This window comes from Astatotilapia calliptera, chromosome 3 (assembly GCF_900246225.1).
Source record: "Astatotilapia calliptera chromosome 3, fAstCal1.2, whole genome shotgun sequence".
NCBI lineage: Eukaryota > Metazoa > Chordata > Actinopteri > Cichliformes > Cichlidae > Astatotilapia > Astatotilapia calliptera.
The window spans coordinates 8,399,340-8,425,062 of NC_039304.1; the positions used below are offsets into that span (position 1 = coordinate 8,399,340).

The following is a 25,723-nucleotide window of genomic DNA, read 5'->3' on the forward strand; positions in this document are numbered from 1 at the left end:
ATGAAGGAAAAGATAAAATGAAGTAATAATGAAAGAAGTTAAACAAGTAAAAGAAGAAACAAGGTAAAATGAAGAAACAAGGCAAAATGAAGAAACAAGGTAAAATGAAGAAACAAGGTAAAATGAAGAAACAAGGCAAAATGAAGAAACAAGGTAAAATGAAGTAATAATGAAAGAAGTTAAACAAGTAAAAGAAGAAACAAGGCAGAGGAGAGAAAACCCCAACAATCCCCTCTGAGCAAGCACTTGGCGACAGTGGGGAGGAAAAACTGCCTTTAAACGGGCAGAAACCTCCGGCAGAACCAGGCTCAGGAGGGGACAGTCAACTGCCGGGACTGGTTGGGGGGGTTAACAGAGGTGGAGCAAGACGAGGCTACATCAGGTGAGGAAGCAGTAGCGTCTCTCCTCTGGAACAAGTGGAACCATTTTTTCTTTTTTTTCATGCACTTTTCCACGAGCGCTTTTTTCTCCACGATGAGATTTCTCAGCTCGTCGATGGTTTCTGCAAGTGGTTTTTCTTCAAGTTTCTCACATCTTTGTTCCACCTCTTCCAATGCTGCTTGTTGTTCTTCAAGCTTGTCTTTGAGTTGTTTGGATGTTTCCTCCTGTATCAGCTTGTCCTTGTGCATGTCTGCATTTCTCTGTTGGACCTCTTTGTGCTTGTCTTCTAACTGCTTCTTTCTTTTCTTGATTTCTTGATTTTTGTCTTCATGTATTTTGTCTTCTTGTTGTTTTTGTGACTGCATTTGAGTGTGTTCACTCTTCAAGTTATTGAATTCCACCAAACGCCCCTTAACGAGCTCGGAGTTGTTTCTCGCTATCTGATCGATCCTTTTCTGCATCTGTGAGCACCGTTTCTCCAGTTTGTCCCTTTCTTCTTCCACTTTAGTTGCTTTGTCCACCAGCTGATTACAAAACTCTTGCAGTTTTAGATTTTTAGACTGAAAGTCCTGGACGATGCGTTTTCCTTCTTTCAGTCTTTTTTGTTGTTGCTCTTTCTGTTGAAGAAGGTCTTTATTTTGGCGCAGTGTTTCATCCAGGCTTTCTTTCAGCATGCGGTATTTTTCCTGCATGCTCTTCAGTTTGTGCTGCATGTCTTGTTGCTTTTTGTCCTGCTCTTCCTTCTGTTGGAGGAATTTATTCTTTTCTTCCACAGCTTCATGGAGCTGTCTTTGGAGGAGCCAATTTTTTCGGTCCATGTATTGGAGATCCCGCTGTATCTTATCAGTCATCGTTTTCTTGTCTTGGAGCTGGTTGGTCATTTCTTTTAGTTCTGCGCGCTTTTGCCTGTTTTCTTTATTGAGGTGCACAATCTGCTCTCGGGCCTGAGCAAACTTGATTCCCCAGCCCTCATTAATAATGTTTATGTCCGGCTGGCGCTGTTGTCTTTCTTCCAGTTCTTTATTTTGGGCTTCCATTCGTCTACACTTGTCCTCCAGTTGATGTTTTTCTTCTTCAATTTGTTGCATTTTTTTCTGGAGAAGGTAGTTTTCCTTCCTACTCTCCTCTAATGCCCTTTGGAAGGATGAGATGCCATTTGGGGAAATTGGCCGGCCACGCCAGGAAGGAGAGGCGGCGTAATCTTTTTGAATTGGTTGTTTTTTTTCTTGGAAACATGTTGGAGTTTCTATACGATGACTTTGAAGAGCTTTCCAAATGTTTCTGTGGTGAACGTTTTGTATGCTGCAAACACAGATGCTGCTGAAACGAACTAAATCTTGCTGTTTCTCACCCCTATTTAAGGAAAAACATCAAAGGACTTATGACGTTCTATGACATCATCACTCCAATGAGATTGTCACAAGACGTTTTGGAATGGGGTGTTTTTTTTTAAACTGTTTTCAAACTTAACTTAAAATTTCAGTGTTTCCTAGTTGTGGACTATTGGTTAGTCCAGCCGATGAAGAAATTAATTGTCACAAACATCCCTAATATTACATAACAGACAACAGAAAACAAGACAGTTTTTTTTTCTAATAGAGGTATAATAAAAGTTTTTTTAAATTATCCTACTTTTTATAAAAGAGAACATTTATTAAAGAGTATGTATTTAATTAAAAAACTCTGTTCATCTAAAGCAGGGGTCAGCAACCTTTAAGACCCAAAGAGCCATAATTGGCCTATCTGGGGTTGAAAGGCTCGATAAATGCACGGCGTTTCGCCGGGTACACCGGCTTCCACGAGTGTGATGCTTATTTTGAGCGATGAAAAAATAACAAAATATAATTTTATTTGTATATTGCAAAATCACAATAATCTTCCAATTTAGAACTACAAGTTAAAAAAAAACTGGCATAAATAAAACACACTTCAGCTAAATACTAATTTATTTTCCCAAACCATGCAGAGCCGCACTATAAGGACTAAAGAGCCGCATGAGGCTCCGGAGCCGCAGGTTGCCGACCCCTGATCTAAAGGCTATAACAAAAAGCTTCCTGCTGGAAAATGAAATGTCCCCACTGGGCGATCGTGGCTCAAGAGTTGGGAGTTTGCCTTGTAATCGGAAGGTTGCCGGTTCGAGCTCTGGCTTGGACAGTCTTGGTCGTTGTGTCCTTCGGCAAGACTCTTCACCCGTTGCCTACTGGTGGTGGTCAGAGGTGCCAGTATCCGGCAGCCTCGCCTCTGTCAGTGCACCCCAGGGTGGCTGTAGCTACATCACCAGTGTGTGAATGGGTGGATGACTGAACATGTAAAGCTGCTGGAAAAGCTTGAAAATCGACCTTGAATGTGCTTAAAAAGTGCTTGAATTTGACCCTGAAAAATGTGTATGAACCCTGCATATATTGCAGTATTTACAGTTTATAGCAGGACTTTCATGGCAACAGCTAATCTTTATTTTGTTTACTGGGAAATGAAATGCTGCCAATTCACAAAGCTGTGTTTCAGCCGCACTTCCTGTTATAGACTTGTGATGCACACAGGCTCTGTTCCAGCACTCAGCATGTTCTTCCTTATTTGCTCCACCAGGGGGAGTTCCTCAACTATGACATCCTGATAGGAGTGAACCAGGGAGAGGGGCTGAAGTTTGTGGACGACAGTGAGGACAACGACGGCATCTCAGCTGCGGCGTTCGACTACACCATCTCCAACTTTGTTGACAACCTCTACGGATACCCAGAGGGTGAGGACGCCACCTCTGTACACTGCCACTTTTTCAGTTATTCTATTTTACAGCCTCCTCTCACTTAACTGCATTTTGCAGCATCATCAGGTTTTGTCTTATTAGGAGCCGCGTTTGTTGATCTGTTAGTTTTTTTCTGTTTACTGTAATAAATGGATTAAAATAAACGGATAATCATCAAAATGACAAATGTGGACAATTATCAAAGCTTACATTACAGTTCTGACAGCTTGAGTTCACATGAATTTTCAAAAGAATATAAAAACCTGTGAAAGTGCTTTAAGCGTTTAAAACATGCGAGTAAAGAATGGAATCAGTAACATGTGAGCCCAGTGAAGTGCATCAAACAAGACAAGCGTGCTAAAGAGAGCCACTCATCCACATCACGGCGTGTCTGCGCCTTAACCTTTGAGGCTCTGTGGGCAGTAATGCTATCATCCCCCAGGTAGTCGGCTCCCAATCTCAGTGTCTCTGTTTCTGACAGATCGGCCTGCGAACCCGTCACAGCCGGACCACAGTCACAGTACAGACATGTTTGGATAATGCAGTCATGCTTCCTCTCTGTGCCTGTCACTCGTTCTGTTATCTGAAAGACTTTTTTTTTTCCTCTCTAGATTTCTCACTCGCTTCCTGGCTCTTGGTTCATCTCACCAACATTTGCTTTGGTTTCATATCTTTTGATCAGACCGATCTCTTAAAAAATGTCTTGCACTGCTGTTACTTTACTCTTAGCAGTTTTTCACTTTTATCTTTCTTCCCCCTCCTTTTGTCTCCTCCTGTGCTTCTTCACCAGGCAAAGACATCCTGAGGGAGACCATTAAGTTCATGTACACAGACTGGGCGGACAGGGACAACGGAGACATGCGGCGGAAGACTCTGTTGGCCCTGTTTACGGACCACCAGTGGGTGGCACCAGCTGTGGCCACTGCCAAACTCCATGCTGAGTTTCAGTCCCCAGTTTACTTTTACACGTTCTACCACCACTGCCAGACGGAGACGCGGCCCGAGTGGGCCGACGCCGCGCACGGAGACGAGATACCTTACGTGTTCGGCGTACCGATGATCGGTGCCACGGACCTGTTCCCGTGCAACTTCTCCAAGAACGATGTGATGCTGAGCGCAGTGGTCATGACTTACTGGACTAACTTCGCAAAGACTGGGTAGGCCTCATGTCGTAGTGTAAACTCTACACGTTACTGTATGTTCTCTGACAGCCTTCTAGTCATGTTGAATACTTGAATCTAGGTTGCTAGTTTAATTCTCGTGTGGCTTTGAAGAATTGAACATACTGGTTGACCAAAAGCATCCAGATCCCAGAGCAGCCGGTTGGTCTTAGATAGTTGAAAGGTTGCACAGAGAATGGGCCTCCTGTCTGTATTCAGTGTATTGATGCCACATGTTACTTATAATGGAGACTGAATATAACTTTGAACTGAAACGTTTAACCTTTATGCTCCACCAGGGACCCCAACCTGCCCGTCCCTCAGGACACCAAGTTCATTCATACCAAGCCCAACCGCTTCGAGGAGGTCATCTGGACCAAGTTCAACTCGAAGGACAAGCAGTACCTTCACATCGGTTTGAAACCTCGTGTCAGAGACAACTACAGAGCTAACAAAGTGGCCTTTTGGCTGGAATTAGTCCCTCATCTTCACAGCCTGCACGACGTGCTCTTTCCCACCACTACGCGCTCCCCTGCAGGCCGTGACCCCGGCACCACGAGGCCCAGGAACAACGTTCCTCGAACCACTCGTCATCCTTACCCTACCTTCCCGTCAGATCCCGAGCCCGAGGGCTCAGAGCGCCCGCCCCAGGACCTCTTTCCCGGAGACACCCGCGACTACTCCGCCCTTTACTACAAGCGTGACAAGCGGCACGAGATGCGCCGGCACCGGCTGTCCCCTCAGCGGGGCGGCCCTGCCAACGATCTGGCTCACAGCCAGGAGGAGGAGATCATGTCCCTGCAGATGAAGCACTCAGAGCACGACGCTCACCACGACATGGAGCCCCTGCGACCCCACGACATCCTGCGGCCCGCCTGCCCTCCCGACTACACCCTGGCACTGCGTCGCGCCCCCGACGACGTGCCGCTGATGACGCCAAACACCATCACCATGATCCCCAGCACCATCACCAGCATGCAGCCTCTTCACGCCTTCAACACATTCCCCTCCACCGGCCACAACAACACCCTGCCCCACCCCCACTCCACCACCAGGGTATAGTAGGGACAGGCCCGACACAGCGCCACCTAGGGACCAGGAACACTGGCTCTGCTACCGCTCTGGAAGGGAGGCCTCTAGACGTGGGCCTTCGTTCTGTCCTCTTATTCTCTTCTTTCTCCAAATCTCATTTGACACGCCTCCCTCCTGTTCTTCTCTAAAAATTCCCGATCTGCTGAGCAGTTTGGAGGCGGGAGGCGTATACTAAACATATAACCATGAAAACACTGATATCTTTCATTCTACCAGCATTTTTAGGTGCCAAGTAAGTACTGCTGTGTTTCATTTCTCATCGAGGGAGAAGAAAAACGAAAGAAAAATAAAGTATCGCTATTTACCGTCAACTAACAGAGTTCTGTCATGTTCTCGTGACAAAGTGCCAAACTGGCCTCAGTCGTGTTTTTCTTTCTTTCATCTTCTTTTTTTGTTGTTTTGTTTGAAGCATTTGTTTAATTGTTGTTTTTTATTGTGTGGAAATAATTTTTCTGAAAATATAGATATAGAGAAATGATATTATATATAGTTCTATATAAAATGTGTACAAAGGAGAAAGTATATAAAAGGGTTTTCTCAGTGGGGGATCTATGCATGAATTATTTTTAAAGACGCGGGGAAAAGGACACTGTACCTGTCGATGCACGTTTCCCAAAATCTAAACGAGTCATATCGCTCCATGTTTGCTACTTTTGGTTTTTGGTTTTCTCCCGCAGAGTAAGAGCATCGCAGGAGCTCCTGAAGTCAAACGACGCCTCCCAGCACTCATTTATTAAAACGGAGTCGATGCCAAAAGTCTTAAACGTTAGAATCAAAGCAACAGCTGTGAACTCAGTCATTGTGTCATGTGCAGCCTTCATCTTACTGTCACTACTTTTTCATTTTAGGGTACGTGAGGTAAAGCGTCCGTCGATGTAGCTTGACTGTACAAAATTATTTTTCTACGTTATTAACAAAACAGAGCAGAGACTGATGCTGCTCCTGTCTGACCCCCTTATGTCGTGTGTGTGTGTGTGTGTGTGTGTGTGTGTGTGTGTGTGTGTGTGTGTGTGTGTGTGTGTGTAGGAGCGGCAGTCGCTGTGTGAGTGTGATATCACATCTGCATCACTCAAGCGTAGGCGGGCCCGCGTCAGACAACAATAAACAAAAAGCAGAAAAAGGCCAACAGTAAAAACTCAGACTCCAGCATGAGCTCCTACCTGCTGCTTAACCAATCACCTTCCTCCATATCATCACTGCTCCCTCCCTCCTCCTCTCTCCATCCTACACCACCTTTGTTATTTAACACCGACCCCCCCCCCAAACTGATAATCAGACAAATTCCCAAACACCTGACTTCACTGTGTCGACACCGTTCCTGACTATTTCTGACCTCAGTTCAGCTCTGCTATTATCCTCACATTAAGGGTTCGTTCACCTGCCTGCAGATGATCTGTGAGCTCGTCGGTTGTAAATTAAACTCTAAGCACACTGAGGGTAACGGGGAGGCGTTCAGGGCCTGCAGTGCAGAGCTACAACATGACAAAAAGGGATGGGGGCTCAGATCTCCTGAACAGGGTAGAAACAACACGGTGGGTTTGTGCTGTTTGTGATTCCTGCTCCGTCACTCTGGTGGAGACGACTGCAGCTCAGCAGCGCTCCCTGCTGATCCTCTGATGAAGATGTCAACAGTATGTAAACTGAGCTGATGTGCTGCTGTTTGAGCCCACGTGGTAGCGTACGTCCAGTATGGGAGAACTTAGTCACCGGTGCTGTCTTTGCTTGTGCTCTAGCTTTAGCCTGTTTGATTGTTTGTTTTCTATTTTATTACTGCCTAAAAGGGGAGGTGGGGGAAACACATGCCTGACTTCTCCTGTCAGAGGTTTTGTAAGCTCACTGGAAGGGAAACGTGCACAATGTAAATCATAAAACAACTGACTGGGGCTGTGCTGCAGGTGGATCAGTGCTGTGGACAGTAGCTGTGGAAAAGAGACTGGACAAAGACTCTCAGCCTTAAATACAGGACAGAGGATGATCCGATCATCTTTCAGCTAACAGTGTCGAGCAGAAGGACGGCCGGCTGATGCGTCCGTACGAACCCTTTTGTACTCACTCCTGTGTATAAGGAGGCGGCGAGGGGTTGTGTAGTTAACCTCAGCACCACACAGCTACAGCAGAGGACAGAACACAAACGAGTCCTTTCATTCGGCTCTGTTCTTTCTCCTTGTCGGTTTTATAAGCTAACACTAGAGGGCGCCATTGTGGCACATTCAGCGCTCACTCTGAGGTCACTGGACAGAGAAGAAAATACCAAACTGGGAGACGGATGGAGACGAAACATCTGGAAGATCAGAACTGTACATTTTTAAGTGTAAGAAAAAAAACAGACAAAATATTTGTAAATATTAAGTTTCTTGTTTATTTTATGTTTTGTTTTTTTGGGTTTTTTGGAGTGAATGAATGATATGCTTATTTTGTGATGACAAAAGACAACAGGTGCAGTTTGTAATGAGAAGAAAAAAATGGCCGTTAGCTTGAGGTTTCAAATGAGTTCATCCTTACCACCGATCAGTTTTGTCTTTGTTTCTTCAACATTTATTTGATTTTTGTCATAACGTTGATCGTTATCATGTGACCATCCTGTAGCAGGAAGGTCGCTGTAGCAGAAGTCATCTCCACTGAAGCCCCCTCACAGCAGAGGGCCAGTCATGCTGTTTATTAGGATTTGCTAGTTTTCAGTGAGAAAAAACATTTTCATCAAGTTTTAAATCCTTTCGTTGCTCTTTTCTCTGCTATTATCATAAAATCGTCGTCCTCTTTTCAAGCCTTAGCTCGCTTTTATTTTGAAAAATGAGTCTTGTGATCAGAGATGAATCTGTGCTGCATGATGTGCATAACATCAGAGCGATAAAAGCCAGCTTTGCCTTTCAGTGATTCGCAGTAAGGACATAAATGACCTAAAATGAGACTGAAAAAAGTGCAGTCAGTTAAATGTTAGCTCACCTAACATGTAGCAGTGTTTACATGTAGCCATGTTTGACAGACTCCAGGGCTTTGATACCATAAGATGCCTCATATCCTCACAGACTCATGAGATCACACAGGTGGTCTGACCTGCTCGTGTCACACTGTGCTGTCTGTCTGTCTGTCCGTTGTTTTTCTCCTGCAGTGATGTTATGTAGCAGAAAAACAGTTGGATGCTGGAAAAGTGCAGAGCGATGGGTGACGTGTGGAGAACATCACAGTCTGTGTGTGTTCAACAGCTGTTAGAGCCACACTTTGTCCTTTCTGTGGTATAACTGCTGGATTTATTTTATTCCAACACTTAGAAACTGTCAGCAAAGCAAAACTTCATGATTGGATGATCCTGTGTCACGTCCACAGTGTCAAACGTGCACAGAGACAGTGACACCCACAGAGAAACCCTCAGCTTGGTGTCCATTGCAAATCTGCACCTGTTGTCTTCTTTCTACTTTCTTTGTTGAACTCAGAAACTCGAGACTTGAGATGAAGAAAAATGTTAAATAATGGAATAAAAAAAAGATGATTATTAAAAAAAGTAAAGTAAAATTATATAAATAAATGAGGTGATGATATTTCTGTTTACTTTAGAAGTTATTATACACTGTATGCTGTGATTCTGATCTGGGAAACATTAAAGACATTCATAGCCAGACTGCTGACTTTGTGTTTTTATTCAGTCGCCTAACAGAAGTGCAGTAAGAAACGATTTAGCCCGTCCTGATTTCTTAGCTGTTTGCATATTTGACACACTTACGTGTTTCAGATCATGAAGCAAATTTTTATGATAGATAAAGATGACCAGAGTCAGTATAAAATAAAGCTTTTACATGTATTGCTGGGAGGTCGGCAGCTCCCTCCACTGCTTGGCCCTCTGTGAAAAACAACTGGGATCCAGCTTCCCTGTGATGCTGAATTATATAAGCGGAAGAAAATAAATAGATAGAAGGATGGATGATTGTATTTTGTGTACAATTGTTGAAGTGTAAAAAGGGTTGGCCCTCCGTGGTGCCCTAAGCAAAGTTTGATTTTTGGAGCCCTTTAATAGTGCCAATAATACTGATTAATGATCACCTACTATAAATGTATTTCATTTTCTAATGTTGATGTTGTTGTAATCCACAGTGAAAAATGTCATAAAAACAGAGAGAAACAATAGATCAAACCTGAGAGCTGCACAGTTGCAGCAGTGTGGTTTACGTCATTGTGTTGTCAGCCTGTTTTACACATCGGTGGTTTCTTATTGACATGTAAAAAGATCTGAAATCGTAGTAAATTCAGCTGCTATTGTGGGCTGGGGATGATTTACACTTAACATTTTAATAACTGGGTACTGAATGTCATAGGCCCAATGTTCCCTCTAATTTTTCACGTGTCTGAGCGAACACACAAACTCCCTGAGCGATCCCTTGGACCACTGAGCGACATCAGACGTGTGCACTGTGGTCACGCCGGCATCGAATCCATCCAAGTTACATGGTTTATTAAAAGAATCAAATTACAGCGTTTACATTTATGTTAGACTACTTTTAATTAACTGCTTTAGCCCATTTACCATGAAAATGTAAAAAAAAATCTTGTTCATGACCTGTGCAGTATGTTAACACTATTGGAAGCAAAAATAACTTGAACTCCAATTTCGAAAACACAACTTTCTTTTTTCTTTTATACAGCTCTGACTTGTATCATGAGTCTGTGGTCTGGGAGAGAGTCCTGTAACTCTCTGTCTACAAAATATAGTAAATAATGACCAATGCTGAGCAATTAATTATATAGTTACTTCTTCAAAAAAGTAACTCAGTTTGGCAAACAAAGTTTTTTGCAGCTATTTTTTTAAATGCAGCCAAGGCGTTTTTAAATAAACATTTCAAACTATTTACAGAACAATCAGCTGTTCTGCATCAAATCTGATGCCACACAAATTATTTGTTCCCCTCCAAAAAATAATTTCTGTCCACTATGAGATAAAGGAAAAGAACAACAGCCTGATACCTGCAGGCCTGACAGCAGGAGATGTATCACTCCTGTAACACCTGTAACATTCAGCAGTCGCCTCATTGTTCTGACACACACAACAAAACTACTGACTACACTACACACTAACTACACAAGATTTGCGCTAAACGTTGCAAATCTCTCACATCTCAAAGCACCGCCATCACTCCTAAAACTTCCCCCCGTTTCTTAACAACTAGACGCCACGTTGCCATATCATTCTTTGATTGGTCGACATGGTACTTTTTTGGACGAATAGGAAAGGCAGAGGGGGGTGGGGTTTGTTTTTGCTCACAGGTGGAGAGCGCTTTCGAGTGTTTTCCTTATAAAACGCCGTTTTTACTGTTTCTTCCTGCAGTAAATATAAACAACGATAGTATTCAGAAAGAAAACAAAACATTGCAGATGTTTTTATCACAACTCTGGTTTTACGTGGTCTATCAACACAATTTAAAAACTGGTATAAAGTCCCCAATTTTTCCGTCAATTGTTCCGTCTGTCCTGCTCACATCTCCAATGGTTGTACACGTTGTCATTAACATGGCTTCACTCCACATCAGCCACGCCGCTTTGCCAGCTAAAACACCGGTGTCTGCACATAAGGACGCTGTCATAGCCTGTCAACAACGTTGATTGGCTGCGCATACACGCATTATTGGCTGGACTATGGGATAAGGTGGCATCGTTCCCATATGGGAGCAGCCAGTCACTTACTGACCAACACTGCAAAACAGAATTGTTAAAGTATTAATTTTAATTTCAATTCAGGTTAGATTTTTTTTGGTGCGCAACGCAGAATTTCTGTGCGCAGAGACTGTGCCAGCAGTGCGCAATTGCGCACGTGCGCAGCTTAGAGGGAACATTGCATAGGCCCACTAAAAGTTACAAAATAAGCTACTATCAAATACATTTTCTGTAAACACATCAGAAGGTTATTTATGTGGCAAAAAGTTAGATCTATACAAAATGTTGCAGGGAAACAGAGAAGGAGCTCGTATAGGTTTGAGTTTTATTCACATCTATTGTGCAGGTACAAATAGCAGAGTGGAAAACTTTATATTTTGTGTTTGCAAACATTAATTTATGAAGATTAATTAACATGAGTGTAGCACAAAGTAAAGGTGGAAGCAGTATTCTGACATGACAGTGCAATCAAAACACATTTTGCCACAACAATCTGTGAATAATTGTAACAAACAACTGTCATTTTAATATTGGACAAACTAGTTGTGCAGCCCTAACCTGAAATATGCTGTTTGTTCTGAATGAAAAACGTTAGTCTTTGGTAAACATTTTAATCCCATTTATAGATGCAATATGTTATTTCAGTTAAGACTGAATGTTACCACACGTTCCCATCATTAGAGCGCATTTAAAGTGTGGAGAAGTCTGTGAAGGTTCTCAGTCATCCAGGTCATCGTAGTCTAAGGAGCTTGCTAAGAAAAGCGTCTGGACTTCTTTGAGTTACTTGAAGACGTTTCACCTCTCATCCGAGAAGCTTCTTCAGTTCTAAGGGTCAAATGGTGGAGAGTCCAAGCTGTATTGAAGAATTTCTAACTTCATGTAGGCTAAACAGCGGCCTAGAATTAGACTCAAAACCCTGCACTTGCCCAAAATAAAGGGGGCATTAATGTACCAGATTCTACAGAACACCAGAAATAACTGCTAAGATGGGTCCAACACATCTGAGTTCATGCTGGAGGAACTGTGGGACACACTCTGCCAACCACACTCATATATTGTGGCTCTGCCCTAAACTCTGTGTATTCTGGAGGCAGATATTTGATGCTCTCAAAGACATTTTCCAAGGTAAATATTCCACTAAGTCCTACAGCAGCAGTGTTGGGAAGGATTGCAGAACATATTGACTGCAAAGCCAAAAGTTACCTGCTAAATATATGACTCACTGCAGCCCTAAAATGCATAACTATCAGATGGTTAAAACCAGATATAATCTATGGATCCAGTGAGTGTCTGTCTGATGGAACAAATTACATACTCAGACTACAGAAACAAGTCTTTGAGAAACGGTGGGGACCCATGTTACCTTTACTATTACAATGAAGAACACCACCTAATTTTGTGAGCTCTCTCTCTCTCCACACACACACACACACACACACACACACACACACACACACACACACACACACACACACACACACACACACACACACACACACACAGCATGTTATGCCAGTTTCAGCTGAAACTATGTTTCAGACCATAATCCGGGTTTTTAGTTCACCATTTATGAGGTTTCAAGAAGAAAATAAAAGACAGATCTGAATGTTTGAAAATGTTTTGGAAAGATTCTGTAAAGATGAGATGAAAAATACTCAAAGGATAAATTTAATTGGTTTATTATTTAGATAAGAATAACAAGCAAGTAAAGGAAGAAACAAGGTAAAATGAAGTAATAATGAAAGAAGTTAAACAAGTAAATGAAGAAACAAGGTAAAATGAAGTAATAATGAAAGAAGTTAAACAAGTAAATGAAGAAAAAAGGTAAAATGAAGAAATAATGAAAGAAGTTAAACAAGTAAATGAAGAAACAAGGTAAAATGAAGTAATAATGAAAGAAGTTGAACAAGTAAATGAAGAAACAAGGTAAAATGAAGTAATAATGAAAGAAGTTAAACAAGTAAATGAAGAAACAAGGTAAAATGAAGTAATAATGAAAGAAGTTAAACAAGTAAATGAAGAAACAAGGTAAAATGAAGTAATAATGAAAGAAGTTGAACAAGTAAAAGAAGAAACAAGGTAAAATGAAGTAATAATGAAAGAAGTTAAACAAGTAAATGAAGAAACAAGGTAAAATGAAGTAATAATGAAAGAAGTTAAACAAGTAAATGAAGAAACAAGGTAAAATGAAGTAATAATGAAAGAAGTTAAACAAGTAAATTAAGAAACAAGGTAAAATGAAGTAATAATGAAAGAAGTTAAACAAGTAAATGAAGAAACAAGGTAAAATGAAGTAATAATGAAAGAAGTTAAACAAGTAAATGAAGAAACAAGGTAAAATGAAGTAATAATGAAAGAAGTTAAACAAGTAAATGAAGAAAAAAGGTAAAATGAAGTAATAATGAAAGAAGTTAAACAAGTAAATGAAGAAACAAGGTAAAATGAAGTAATAATGAAAGAAGTTAAACAAGTAAATGAAGAAAAAAGGTAAAATGAAGTAATAATGAAAGAAGTTAAACAAGTAAATGAAGAAACAAGGTAAAATGAAGTAATAATGAAAGAAGTTAAACAAGTAAATGAAGAAAAAAGGTAAAATGAAGTAATAATGAAAGAAGTTAAACAAGTAAATGAAGAAAAAAGGTAAAATGAAGTAATAATGAAAGAAGTTAAACAAGTAAATGAAGAAAAAAGGTGAAATGAAGAAAAAAGGAAAGAAGTTAGGAGAGAAAACCCCAACATTCCCCTCTGAGCAAGCACTTGGCGACAGTGGGGAGGAAAAACTGCCTGTAAACGAGGACAAACCTCCGGCAGAACCAGGCTCAGGAGGGGACAGTCAACTGCCGGGACTGGTTGGTGGGGTTAACAGAGGTGGAGCAAGACGAGGCTACATCAGGTGAGGAAGCCGTAGCGTCTCTCCTCTGGAACAAGTGGAACCATTTCTTCTTTTTTTTCATGCACTTTTCCACGAGCGCTTTTTTCTGCAGGATGAGATTTCTCAGCTCGTCGATGGTTTCTGCGTTTTTTTTCTTCAAGTTTCTCACATCTTTGTTCCACCTCTTCCAATGCTGCTTGTTGTTCTTCAAGCTTGTCTTTGAGTTGTTTGGATGTTGCCTCCTGTATCAGCTTGTCCTTGTGCATGTCTGCATTTCTCTGTTGGACCTCTTTGTGCTTGTCTTTTAACTGCTTCTTTCTTTTCTTGATTTCTTGATTTTTGTCTTCATGTATTTTGTCTTCTTGTTGTTTTTGTGACTGCATTTGAGTGTGTTCACTCTTCAAGTTATTGAATTCCACCAAACGCCCCTTAACGAGCTCGGAGTTGTTTCTCGCTATCTGATCGATCCTTTTCTGCATCTGTGAGCAGCGTTTCTCCAGTTTGTCCCTTTCTTCTTCCACTTTAGTTGCTTTGTCCTCCAGCTGATTACAAAACTCTTGCAGTTTTAGATTTTTAGACTGAAAGTCCTGGACGATGCGTTTTCCTTCTTTCAGTCTTTCCTGCTGTTGCTCTTTCTGTTGAAGAAGGTCTTTATTTTGGCGCAGTGTTTCATCCAGGCTTTCTTTCAGCATGCGGTATTTTTCCTGCATGCTCTTCAGTTTGTGCTGCATGTCTTGTTGCTTTTTGTCCTGCTCTTCCTTCTGTTGGAGGAATTTATTCTTTTCTTCCACAGCTTCATGGAGCTGTCTTTGGAGGAGCCAATTTTTTCGGTCCATGTGTTGGAGATCCCGCTGTATCTTATCAGTCATCGTTTTCTTGTCTTGGAGCTGGTTGGTCATTTCTTTTAGTTCTGCGCGCTTTTGCCTGTTTTCTTTATTGAGGTGCACAATCTGCTCTCGGGCCTGAGCAAACTTGATTCCCCAGCCCTCATTAATAATGTTTATGTCCGGCTGGCGCTGTTGTCTTTCTTCCAGCTCTTTATTTTGGGCTTCCATTCGTCTACACTTGTCCTCCAGTTGAAGTTTTTCTTCTTCAATTTGTTGCATTTTTTTCTGGAGAAGGTAGTTTTCCTTCCTACTCTCCTCTAATGCCCTTTGGGAGGATGAGACGCCATTTGGGGAAATCGGCTGGCCACTCCAGGAAGGAGAGGCGGCGTAATCTTTTTGAATTGGTTGTTTTTTTCTTGGAAACATGTTGGAGTTTCTATACGATGACTTTGAAGAGCTTTCCAAATGTTTCTGTGGTGAACGTTTTGTATGCTGCAAACACAGATGCTGCTGAAACGAACTAAAACTTGCTGTTTCTCACCCCTATTTAAGGAAAAACATCAAAGGACTTATGACGTTCTATGACATCATCACTCCAATGAGATTGTCACAAGACGTTTTGGAATGGGGTGTTTTTTTTTAAACTGTTTTCAAACTTAACTTAAAATTTCATTGTTTCCTAGTTGTGGACTATTGGTTAGTCCAGCCGATGAAGAAATTAATTGTCACAAACATCCCTAATATTACATAACAGACAACAGAAAACAAGACAGTTTTTTTTTCTAATAGAGGTATAATAAAAGTTTTTTTAATTATCCTACTTTTTATAAAAGAGAACATTTATTAAAGAGTATGTATTTAATTAAAAAACTCTGTTCATCTAAAGCAGGGGTCAACAACCTTTAAGACCCAAAGAGCCATAATTGGCCTATCTGGGGTTGAAAGGCTCGATAAATGCACGGTGTTTCGCCGGGTACACCGGCTTCCGCGAGTGTGATGCTTATTTTGAGCGATGAAAAAATAACAAAATATAATTTTATTTGTATATTGCAAAATCACAATAATCTTGCAATTTAGAACTACAAGTAAAAAAAAAAGAACTGGCATAAATAAAATACACTTCAGCTAAATACTAATTTATTTTCCCAAACCACGCAGAGCCGCACTATAAGGACTAAAGAGCCGCATGAGGCTCCGGAGCCGCAGGTTGCCGACCCCTGATCTAAAGGCTATAACAAAAAGCTTCCTGCTGGAAAATGAAATGTCCCCATTAAGAGTCTGAATCAGGAGCCGATGACATTACTCTGTAAACTCTCAAAGCACTTTAATAAACAAGCAAACAGTTCCACCTCTCGCATTATTGCGTAAAGTTGACAGCGCGTCAGGCAAATAGGCAGGCTCCATCCCCGGCCTCTAGCGACTGTGGAAGTCGCTACATCTTTAGTCAACAAAAAACGGCATTCTGGAGAAGCCAGCCACAAGCAGGATCAAAGAAATCAGATCAAGGAACCTGAAAGACGCCAAGTAAGTGCAGCGCATCTGAATGAGTGAGCCCAGCAGCACCGACACACCTGACGCAATTCTGAGGAGCGCAGGTAAGAATACCTGTGCATGTCTGGTTGTGGAAAAGGAAGCGACATTGCATTAGCGCTGAGATGTTTTAAGAGGAGACACTGAATGGAATGAATGTTGGTTAAATGTGCAATGTTTTTGGCTGCGCTCTTGGATTGATGACTGCGCTGCGTCTTATTAATTATGCTGCTTGGATGATGTTCAAATGGACAATTAAAGTGCCGTTACGTTGAAAGGATTTTATGGTCAAAGTCTATTGTGGCTTCCAGTGGATATATGTTTTAATGGATGATCACTGAAGATTAAAATAAATAAATAAATAAAAAATCGAACAAACAAACGGGAAAATCATGAGTCAAACAGGTGATGATGATTGTTCCTCTAATGATTTGGGGGGAAAGAGAGAAAGAAAAATGACTGGAAAGGCATTGTTGAATAAAATCGAAAAATCACAAAATGAATGCAAAATATATGTTAATAAAATGAAAGGACTAATACAAAAAATGAAAGCGCTCATGCAACACAATGAAAATCTTTCTCAAATTAAGCAGTATTTGGTGGATTTAAAGGCACTGTGCGAAAAGGCTTCAAGTTCACATGTTGAGGTGTTGTCTTTGGTGCCAGAGGAAGTAATAAAACAAGAGGAATGCTTTTCAAGTATCATGAAATACACAAATGTGTTTTTAAATTAAATTCAGAACTGGATAAATCAAAGAGAACAAAATCCTGCTGTTTGTCCAAAGCAAATCAATTTATTGGAAAACAATGTTGCATCAAATACTGAGACAGAAGTGGAGGATGATATCAAGCCAAGTGATAGTGTTTCTGTTGTGATATTTTGATACCATGGTAGCATTTACTGAGTATTGTTTTTGATGATATTATACAAAGGACCCTGTTTCTGCAATGCCCTTTGTTTTAACCTCATCTCCTCTTGCTGTGTCAACTGAAGATTTTATGGTGTGAAAGTAGATACTAAGGTTGGAGGGAAAACACCAACAAATCACTCTTTTACTTATCACTCCCTTGCAGAAGATGTTTATGTGAAGACCATCTGGGTTGTGTCAGAACTCACGGATGTAGGAGACCTCTGTATAAGATTTATAGGCCTTGTGAGTGCATCTTTATTGCCCTTGCTGAACAAAGGATTCCAACTGTCGAAGGACACCACCCCACCCAGTGGGCAGGGTCTGAACTGAAACTTGTTGTCTGCCTATAAAAACTGCTGCACAAAGAATAAACTTTGAGTTAGTTTGGGATGACAATTTAGAACAGTCTCCGCGTCTTTTTGTTCTTCCAAACTGCTCCCGGTACTCCGGCCGGTGCTGTAATTAACCGTTGATCATACTTGAGAATATTTTAATTGTTATAGGTTAAAGGATGAACTCTGATGATGAAAGCCCACGCCTCAGAGAAACCCGGAATGGAGTTTCTTGCAGTTTCAAATGTTGAAAGCCACAAAACTTCTTCAAGATCTTCAACTTCATCTGTTCGTATGAAAGCTGAGGCAGAGTTGGCAGCTTTAAAGACGCGGGGAAAAGGACACTGTACCTGTCGATGCACGTTTCCCAAAATCTAAACGAGTCATATCGCTCCATGTTTGCTACTTTTGGTTTTTGGTTTTCTCCCGCAGAGTAAGAGCATCGCAGGAGCTCCTGAAGTCAAACGACGCCTCCCAGCACTCATTTATTAAAACGGAGTCGATGCCAAAAGTCTTAAACGTTAGAATCAAAGCAACAGCTGTGAACTCAGTCATGGTGTCATGTGCAGCCTTCATCTTACTGTCACTACTTTTTCATTTTAGGGTACGTGAGGTAAAGCGTCCGTCGATGTAGCTTGACTGTACAAAATTATTTTTCTACGTTATTAACAAAACAGAGCAGAGACTGATGCTGCTCCTGTCTGACCCCCTTGTGTATGGCACATGTGTATTCTGACTTGTGTGTGTGTGTGTGTGTGTGTGTGTGTGTGTGGCAGTCGCTGTGTGAGTGTGATATCACATCTGCATCACTCAAACTTTCCCCGTTTCTTAACAAATAGATGCCACGTTGCCATATCAGTTTTTGATCGGTTGACATGGTACTTTTTTCGACCAATAGGAAAGGGTGGGGGTTGGTTTTGTTTTTGCTCACATGTGGAGAGTGCTTTTGAGCCTTTTTCCTTATAAAACGCCGTTTTTACCGTTTCTTCCCGCAGTAAATACAAATAACGACAGTATTCAAGAAGAAAACCAAACATTGCATATATTTTTATCACAACTCTGGTTTTACGTGGCCGATCAACACAATTTAAAAACTGGTATAAAGTACACTTTTTCCGTCAATTGTTCCGTCTGTCCTGCTCACATCTCCAATGGTTGTACATGTCGTCATTAACATGGCTTCACTCCTCATCAGCCACGCTGCTTTGCCAGCTAAAACACCGGTGTCTGCACATAAGGACGCTGTCATAGCCTGTCAACCACGTTGATTAGCTGTGTGTATACGAATCGCATCATTGGCTGGACTACAGGATAAGGTGGCATCGTTCTAAACACATACAGGAGCAGCCAGTGACTTCCTGACTAACACTGCAAAACAGAATTGTTGAAATTTTAATTTTAATTTCAATTCAGGTTAGATTTTTTTTTTGTGCGCAACGCAAATTTTCTGTGCGCAGAGACCGCGCAGTGCACAATTGCGCACTGCGCAGCTTAGAGGGAACATTGCCTCTTGGCCAGAACACTGTTAAATAAGACATTTTTAATGTCAGACTTTTTAGGATAAATAAAGGGGGGGGGGGGGGGGGGGGGGGTTAGGGATTAGAGATCTGATCTGGATTGTAATATTAAAATTTGTGGTGTTTCAGCCATTATCACTAGACACCCTGCCAGGGTTGATCAGGCCCTATAGTGTGTCACTGGTTTATGTTAAATTGTTATTTCTCCTCTATTTTCTTCTGTTTAGTTTTCTACAATTTATTTTCTTCTATCAATTCACTGCAAAATGAGAAGTAATACTTACCTCTTTAATATTTAAGGTATTCACTTCTTCAAAGAAATAAAAAAGATGAGAGAAGTAAGACAAAAGAGACAAGATAGGAGAGGGGAGAACCGGAAGGGGGGTGCCTGATCTGGCATCCCACACCTCCCCGCCAGATCAGGCTGTACACTCTACCTCCCCACTGCCTCCCAGAAAAGGGAAAAGAGCAGAGGGGAGAAGAGCGGAACATTTTTTTTCATTCCTCCATTAGGTTTCACTACCATGAGGATAGCTGCACAGGACCCAGGAGGCCCCAAGACAGCTGTGTCAGTCAACCAGTAAAATTTCTATTGTTAGGTTTTTTTACCCTTGTGGGTTGAACAATCCTGGGCGTGTGTCTTGTGGTTAGCTGACTGCCTTTGCTGCCCAAGTGATGTCAACCTTCTTGAGCTAAAGAGGGCTGACATGGCTAGTCATTGGTCCTCTCAGCAGTGTTAGCTAATTCTCTTATAGCCTGCCACAGAGGCGGAGGCAGACATTTGATACACCCGGGGCTTAGCCCTAAAGGGTAGTATGCATGTGTGGCAGGATGAATGTTATTCCTCGGTTCAACCCACTTTCAGCCTGGCGCATTAGGGGGCGCTAGTATAAATAGTGGCCATTTGAGCATTCCTGGATCGCTTACCTGTGATCTCCTTTTTGGTCACCTGACTTCCCTTTGGTGTTGCAGAGATCATTCTGAAGTCTCCATCGTGGCTGGTAGGTGTTTACTCATTGTAGTGTGTACATTACCTTACTTGGTGGTAAACAGATATTGTTTTTAGGTCATAGCTGTAGAAGCCTCCTATGAGCCACTCTGCTCATGTTTCATGACGCGGTTTACTTGGTATGTAATTCAATTTTGTTACGATCTCTGCCTTTTATTGTTCTTTAATAGTAATTACTTATTATGCTTTGCAGGAATTATGGGCCTTAGTTTTACGCAACGCCACGCTAACTGAAGTGCTGCTGCTTTGCTTTGCTTTTACCGTCTGTTCCCGTTGCGAGGTTTCTTTTCCTGCTGGTGCCAGCTTTTTAAAGTGGATGTCAGCGTGGACAGCGGCCATATGCATGCCAGTTATGGGAGTCAGCTGGCGTACATATTAATTGACCGGATGATTAACTTATAGTCGGGCAGGCGGCAAGTTGAAGCAACACGGCGATTCCGTTTGCTCCAGATTTTGAAGTTTTAACCAAATTGTATGTTGTTTTTCTGTTGTTTTGATTTGTAGTTTGGATTTCTGTTACGCCACTGGTGGGAGGCCCTTTTTCTAACTGCAGATCACCAGTGTGGTCCTGCAGTTGGGTTATCCCCCAGCGCTACATATTAGTTTTGTTGTAATATATTAAAATTTTCTTTTTTTCTTTTATTCAGATGCGGAGTGCTGACGTGGAGGAGACTAGGGTGCCTTGGTGGTGGGATCCTTTGAGTGCACACACCTGCCTTGTTTAGTTTATTAGTGTGAGTGTGTGATTTTGTGTTGCACTTGTGTCTTGGTGTGTTTTCTTGTTTTTTTTTTGAGTTGTGCGCAGCATCCCTGCCCCTCCACTGGTAAGCCTCAGCTCTGAATACTTTTTTTTTTTTAAAGCATATTTGTACATGGATATTTATGATTGCGCTTTTATACGGTGTTTTAAATAATTATTAATAAATTGTCAAACTGTTTTATCATTGAACCTCGTCTCTGTACTGAGTATAACAAACCTAAGTGCCTTCTTGGTGAGTTAGTGTTACTTCCAGTATTCTCTGGGTGAAATTCCCAGGGTGGCGTTGTCTTTTAAACTGTGAGGCGTACTTACTTTATTCCCACCTTTTGCTGCCACACATGTGGGATTGGGGGGGTTAGAAATGACTGAAAGATTAATAGGCTCTGTTTTGAGTTATGTTAAAAAAAGAATGACTTCATATCGGGAACAATAAATATCACATATGCAGGACACCTTAAACTACTTTTTTAATTAAGCAGCAAGGCAGAACAAAGTCGGGGCTGTATCAAGACACAGTGACTAAACCCCAATTCAACCAGACCCAGAACTGATCCAGAACTAAAACAGGACTACAACAGTTCAAAATCAGGACTACTTAGGACTTAACCAAGACAGAACCACAATCAGAACTAGATGATAGTAGCACTAAAAATCATCATAGACCTGCACTACACTTATTTTTTAATTCTACCAAAGTCCACTATTTAGATTGAGAAAAGTTTATATAATTATTTATCCTTGTTGTGCAAACAAGCCTGCATAACTTAATAAATATATAATTTGAAAAATAACAAACCTAAAAAGAAACACTAGGTACGAGATACATGAGTACCTGTGATACTTTTGGTAAACGACCATTTGACTAACATGTGTGTCTCACCTGCTCTTGTTCCGTTCCATTTCTGTTCTGTCCTCATTCTCCATCTCCCTCTCTGTTCCTCTCTCTCCCTCTCTGTCTGTCTGTCTGTTTCTCTCTCTCTCTCTCTCTCTCCCTCTGCTCCTCTCTCTCCCTCTTTGTGCTGACAATCAAGCCAAACACCAACATCATCAAATATACAGTGGAAACCAGATATTTATGTACTCTTCAGATCAAAACACAAACACTTTTTAATTGTAACATCAAATCAGACTAAATGTTTATTTTTTTAGATTTATAAATATAAAAAACATTTGTTAACTTTAAGAGTAAAGAGAGAAACTATCTGTATTTCTTAATTGTAAATGGCACCAAATTGTATTCAAAACTGAGCCACACTTATGGAGCTCCACAATTCTTTTCCTGGTGTTTTGGTTGATATCTCTTGATTTTCCCATGTCACAGAAACAGGCTCTGTGTTTCGCCTTACATGCATCCACAGGTGTGCCACCAATTTACTCACATGGACTCTACTAACCTATCAGAAGCTTCTTCAGCTCAGAATGGAATCGTCTGGAGTTTTCTTATTAATTAACAATAAACTTAGTGTATATGTAATCCTAAATTTGATGAAAGTGATTAAAATAGACAGCTCTGTCTCTCTTTATTCTGACATTTAACTCATTCAAAAGATATTTCAATATTTATTTATCCAAAACAAAACAGGTTTACTCTAAATTGATGTTGTACAGTAAAAAAATGTTCTTGTGTTTTCCATAAAGTGTAAATATCTGGTTTCAACTGTGAATATACTGCTGTGTATTGAAGTTCCTCTTGTTTTGCATAGGAATATACTGAACAACATACAAAGCATAATATATAAAATAACATCTACCAGAGTTTTTTTCTTTGAAAGACGCTCCTTATATCCATTCTTGTATATCAGTACATTAGTGAAACCGATTTATTTAGCCGTGGAGGGAAACAACTGAAAATATGAAATAAACACACATGTAAGCTAAGACTCTCTAAAGAAACAGCATTGTTGTTGTTCTGCTTTTCATTTCGCCATTTGTTGATTCACTCGAAGAGCAAGTAACGTAATATTGGTCAAGTGATCAGTTTGATATCAATCTTTCGTGATGCACCATCATATTTACATTATTTGTAAAGTATGAATGATTTGCTCTGGTACCTGGTCAAACTTCAATCAATCAATCAATCAATCTTTATTTATAAAGCACTTTTCATACAGAGAAAATGTAGCACAAAGTGCTTTACATAGTTAAAAGCAGCCCACCCCACCCTCCAACTCACTCCCCACACTCTCAATACACATATATCCCCCCACCCACACACACATACACACACGCGCACACTTAAAGAGTAAAAATTGGGCTGGGCTCGCATGAGCCAAGTGAGGAAACACTATAACAGGGAGCCGTCTGCACCGGGAGCCGGTCACAGACCGCAGCCTCCAGGCTGGGCACACAGCAGGAGGGAGGCAAAGGAGCCCCCCAGCCAGTCTGAGAGGACCCCAGAGACCCAGCAGCCACGGTCAATAACAGCCCCGGTGCAGAGAGCGCCCTCCGAGGAAACACTGGAGATATGACGCAATACAATATATATAGGGTAAAATGATAAAATAAATAAGAACAGGATACAATATAAATATAAATAGAATAAGAAGATTAAAAAACGAATAAGAATAAAATCAAACAAATATTAGGTAAATCCTAAATTAATAATTTAACTTAACTAATTTAACTAATAAAACTTAAGCTCTCCTCTGTCTGCCTGGCTCCGTTTCTCCAACAGCGCACTCGCAGGCAGCAGCTCCCCCCGCCCCCTCGCTCAATCGCTTAGTGCCTGAGCTCGGATCATACCAATATTAGGGGGGATTTACGCACAGTCGTAAATTCCCACAGTGTGCAATATGTGCTTTGAATATTGTGTGTAGTTTTTGTTTTATACAATGTCAGCCAGGCATCTAACTATGAAAAAATTACACTCCAAAAGACCCCAGGCTTCTGACCCCCCCCCCCCCCCCCCCCCCCACCACTGGCCTGCCATTGCGCCTGTCCTCTGATCCCAATCTCTCTAAGCGGTCTTGCTGTTGTACTGGCAACAAAGCCCCTGCACCCCACTTCCACCGGGCATACCTTGATCTTCTAGCCTCTGTCCTCTGCCTCAGCTGCCAAGTTTGGCATACTGCAGCTTCTTATGCTCAAATGCTTCCTCAGTTGCATCCTCCCATGGTACCATCAGCTCAATGACATACGTAGACTTTTGGGAGTTAGACCAAAGGACGAGGTCTGGTCGCAAAGTAGCTATTTCTTTGGGAAAAATTAGCCTCTGATCCAAGTCCACTTGCATCTGCCAATCCCTGGCGACCTCCAGCGGGCCCAGGTCTGGGGTTGAAGGGCTAGTCTTTGGCTTGTCCCTCTCCTGGACAAATGCTGATGGATACATGGATGCTCCTCTTGGTTCGTGAAAGGTTGAGCGTTGATGTATTTCCTCTTGCACTCAACTTTCCCAGCTAGACACCTAAGGACCTGGTTGTGTCTCCATGTGTATCTGCCTTGAGTAAAGCTAGTCCTACAACCAACCAGATTTCACTCCTTTCCCATTCTCCCAATTCATCCAGTGACCCTGCTTAGCCAGCGCTACCGCTCTGGCATGTATGGCTGTTTCCTCCTGTCAAAGTACCTCCTCAACGTACCTCCTCCACCACCATTTTTTGACATTCGGTTACAGATGCCTGTTGCCAGAGAGGGAGAGAGAGAGAGTAAAGATAATATGACAAAACTATTTGTATGTTGCTTTAGTTTTCTAGCCGAGTCTAGTGTTAACCTACTAATTTGGTTTTGAATGGTAGTAGCCTTTAGGCTAACATGGTTTACTAATCAGTAAATAGCTAGTTTTAACATCAGTTACACTATTGTAAAATTAAAGGTCAGGGAAGGAGTAGGCTGTTATGGAAAATAGTAATGTAGCTGAATTCTCCCACCCTAAATTCCTTAGGAAGTTTGTGAAGATTAGATCTATTCAGCACGTGTTACATTTGTTAGATTTGTCTACATTTTTATTGACTTCTGGTTAGCTAATATTTACCTTCCTTCCACTCCTTTGTGTATCATATTTGTTAAACTATGTGTTTATAGGGTTAAACTTCAAATCAGTGTTAAAGTGCACATCATGAAAGTTAATACTATATGCTCTTCTATTATTCTGCCTCCTGACATCTGACCCACGTTAACTCATGGACTGAACATACACACACACACACAATGGACAACTGTACCCTCAAACACACAATAATAACATGGAGTGAACCACCACTCACAACCACTAGCACTTTATATAGCCTCTGTAGAAATTATCCACACCCTCACTTACCTTAACTGCACTACTGTATAGCCCTGTGTAAACAATCATTCTGTACATACGATAATTTTTAACCCTACAACTGTTTACAACTTGCATAGTTCCCATTTCTGTATAGCTGTATATCCCAGATTCTGTAAAGTTATTTATTTCATATTCTGTATAGTTTTTCATATTTATATCCTGTCCATATCCTGTACATAGCTTGTACTCACTACAGCCTGTACATACTTATAGTTATAGAATATTCACAACATACTTCATACCGTGTACATTATAACATAATAGACCCATTTCTGTAATATACTTACATATCTATATTATTGCTAATATATATTGTAATATATCTATATCACTAAGCACTTCTGGATGGATGCAAACTGCATTTCGTTGCCCTGTACCTGTGCATGTGCAATGACAATAAAGTTGAATTCTATTCTATTCTATTCTATTCTAATACGTAGCTCCACCTAATATGCTATATTATACTGCAGTTTACCTTCTTTGTATTCTATTAAGTGTCATTTCAATGTAAAGACCATACATCTGAATCTAATATGATTTTCATATTTTTAAAAAACGACTGTATATTATACACAAACAGTATAGAAAGAAACAAAGCTGTTGAGTTTCTGTTGAGTTTGACTTCAGAAAGTTACAGACATCTTTGTGCAAATCTAATAGTAATATTACATTATTCACAATG

At 41.0% G+C, this 25,723-nt stretch overlaps 3 protein-coding genes across 7 annotated transcripts in view; 1 reads left to right on the forward strand and 2 right to left on the reverse strand.

The window, feature by feature from the left end:
* nlgn2a (neuroligin 2a) overlaps positions 1 to 5,687 on the forward strand; it is a 238,861-nt gene extending 233,174 nt beyond the window's left edge. For 4 of the 5 annotated variants that reach the window (XM_026161610.1, XM_026161606.1, XM_026161607.1 and 1 more), the window contains 3 exons: positions 2,968 to 3,121; positions 3,915 to 4,281; positions 4,584 to 5,462. In XM_026161610.1, the coding sequence (XP_026017395.1) occupies positions 2,968 to 3,121; positions 3,915 to 4,281; positions 4,584 to 5,346 (1,284 nt within the window). In that variant the 3' untranslated portion in view covers positions 5,347 to 5,462. The other variant, XM_026161608.1, reaches the window with a different exon arrangement.
* On the reverse strand, positions 301 to 1,976 carry LOC113018535 (golgin subfamily A member 6-like protein 4). Its single transcript, XM_026161612.1, has one exon. It carries the CDS (start codon positions 1,467 to 1,469, stop codon positions 309 to 311), a length of 1,161 nt encoding a protein of 386 aa, XP_026017397.1. The 5' UTR covers positions 1,470 to 1,976; the 3' UTR covers positions 301 to 308.
* Positions 5,688 to 13,905: 8,218 nt separating the features above from the next.
* On the reverse strand, positions 13,906 to 15,618 carry LOC113012018 (trichohyalin-like). The gene has a single exon (XM_026151965.1). The coding sequence runs from the start codon at positions 15,139 to 15,141 to the stop codon at positions 13,906 to 13,908; it is 1,236 nt and encodes a 411-aa protein (XP_026007750.1). The 5' UTR covers positions 15,142 to 15,618.
* Between the last annotated feature and the right edge of the window lie 10,105 nt (positions 15,619 to 25,723).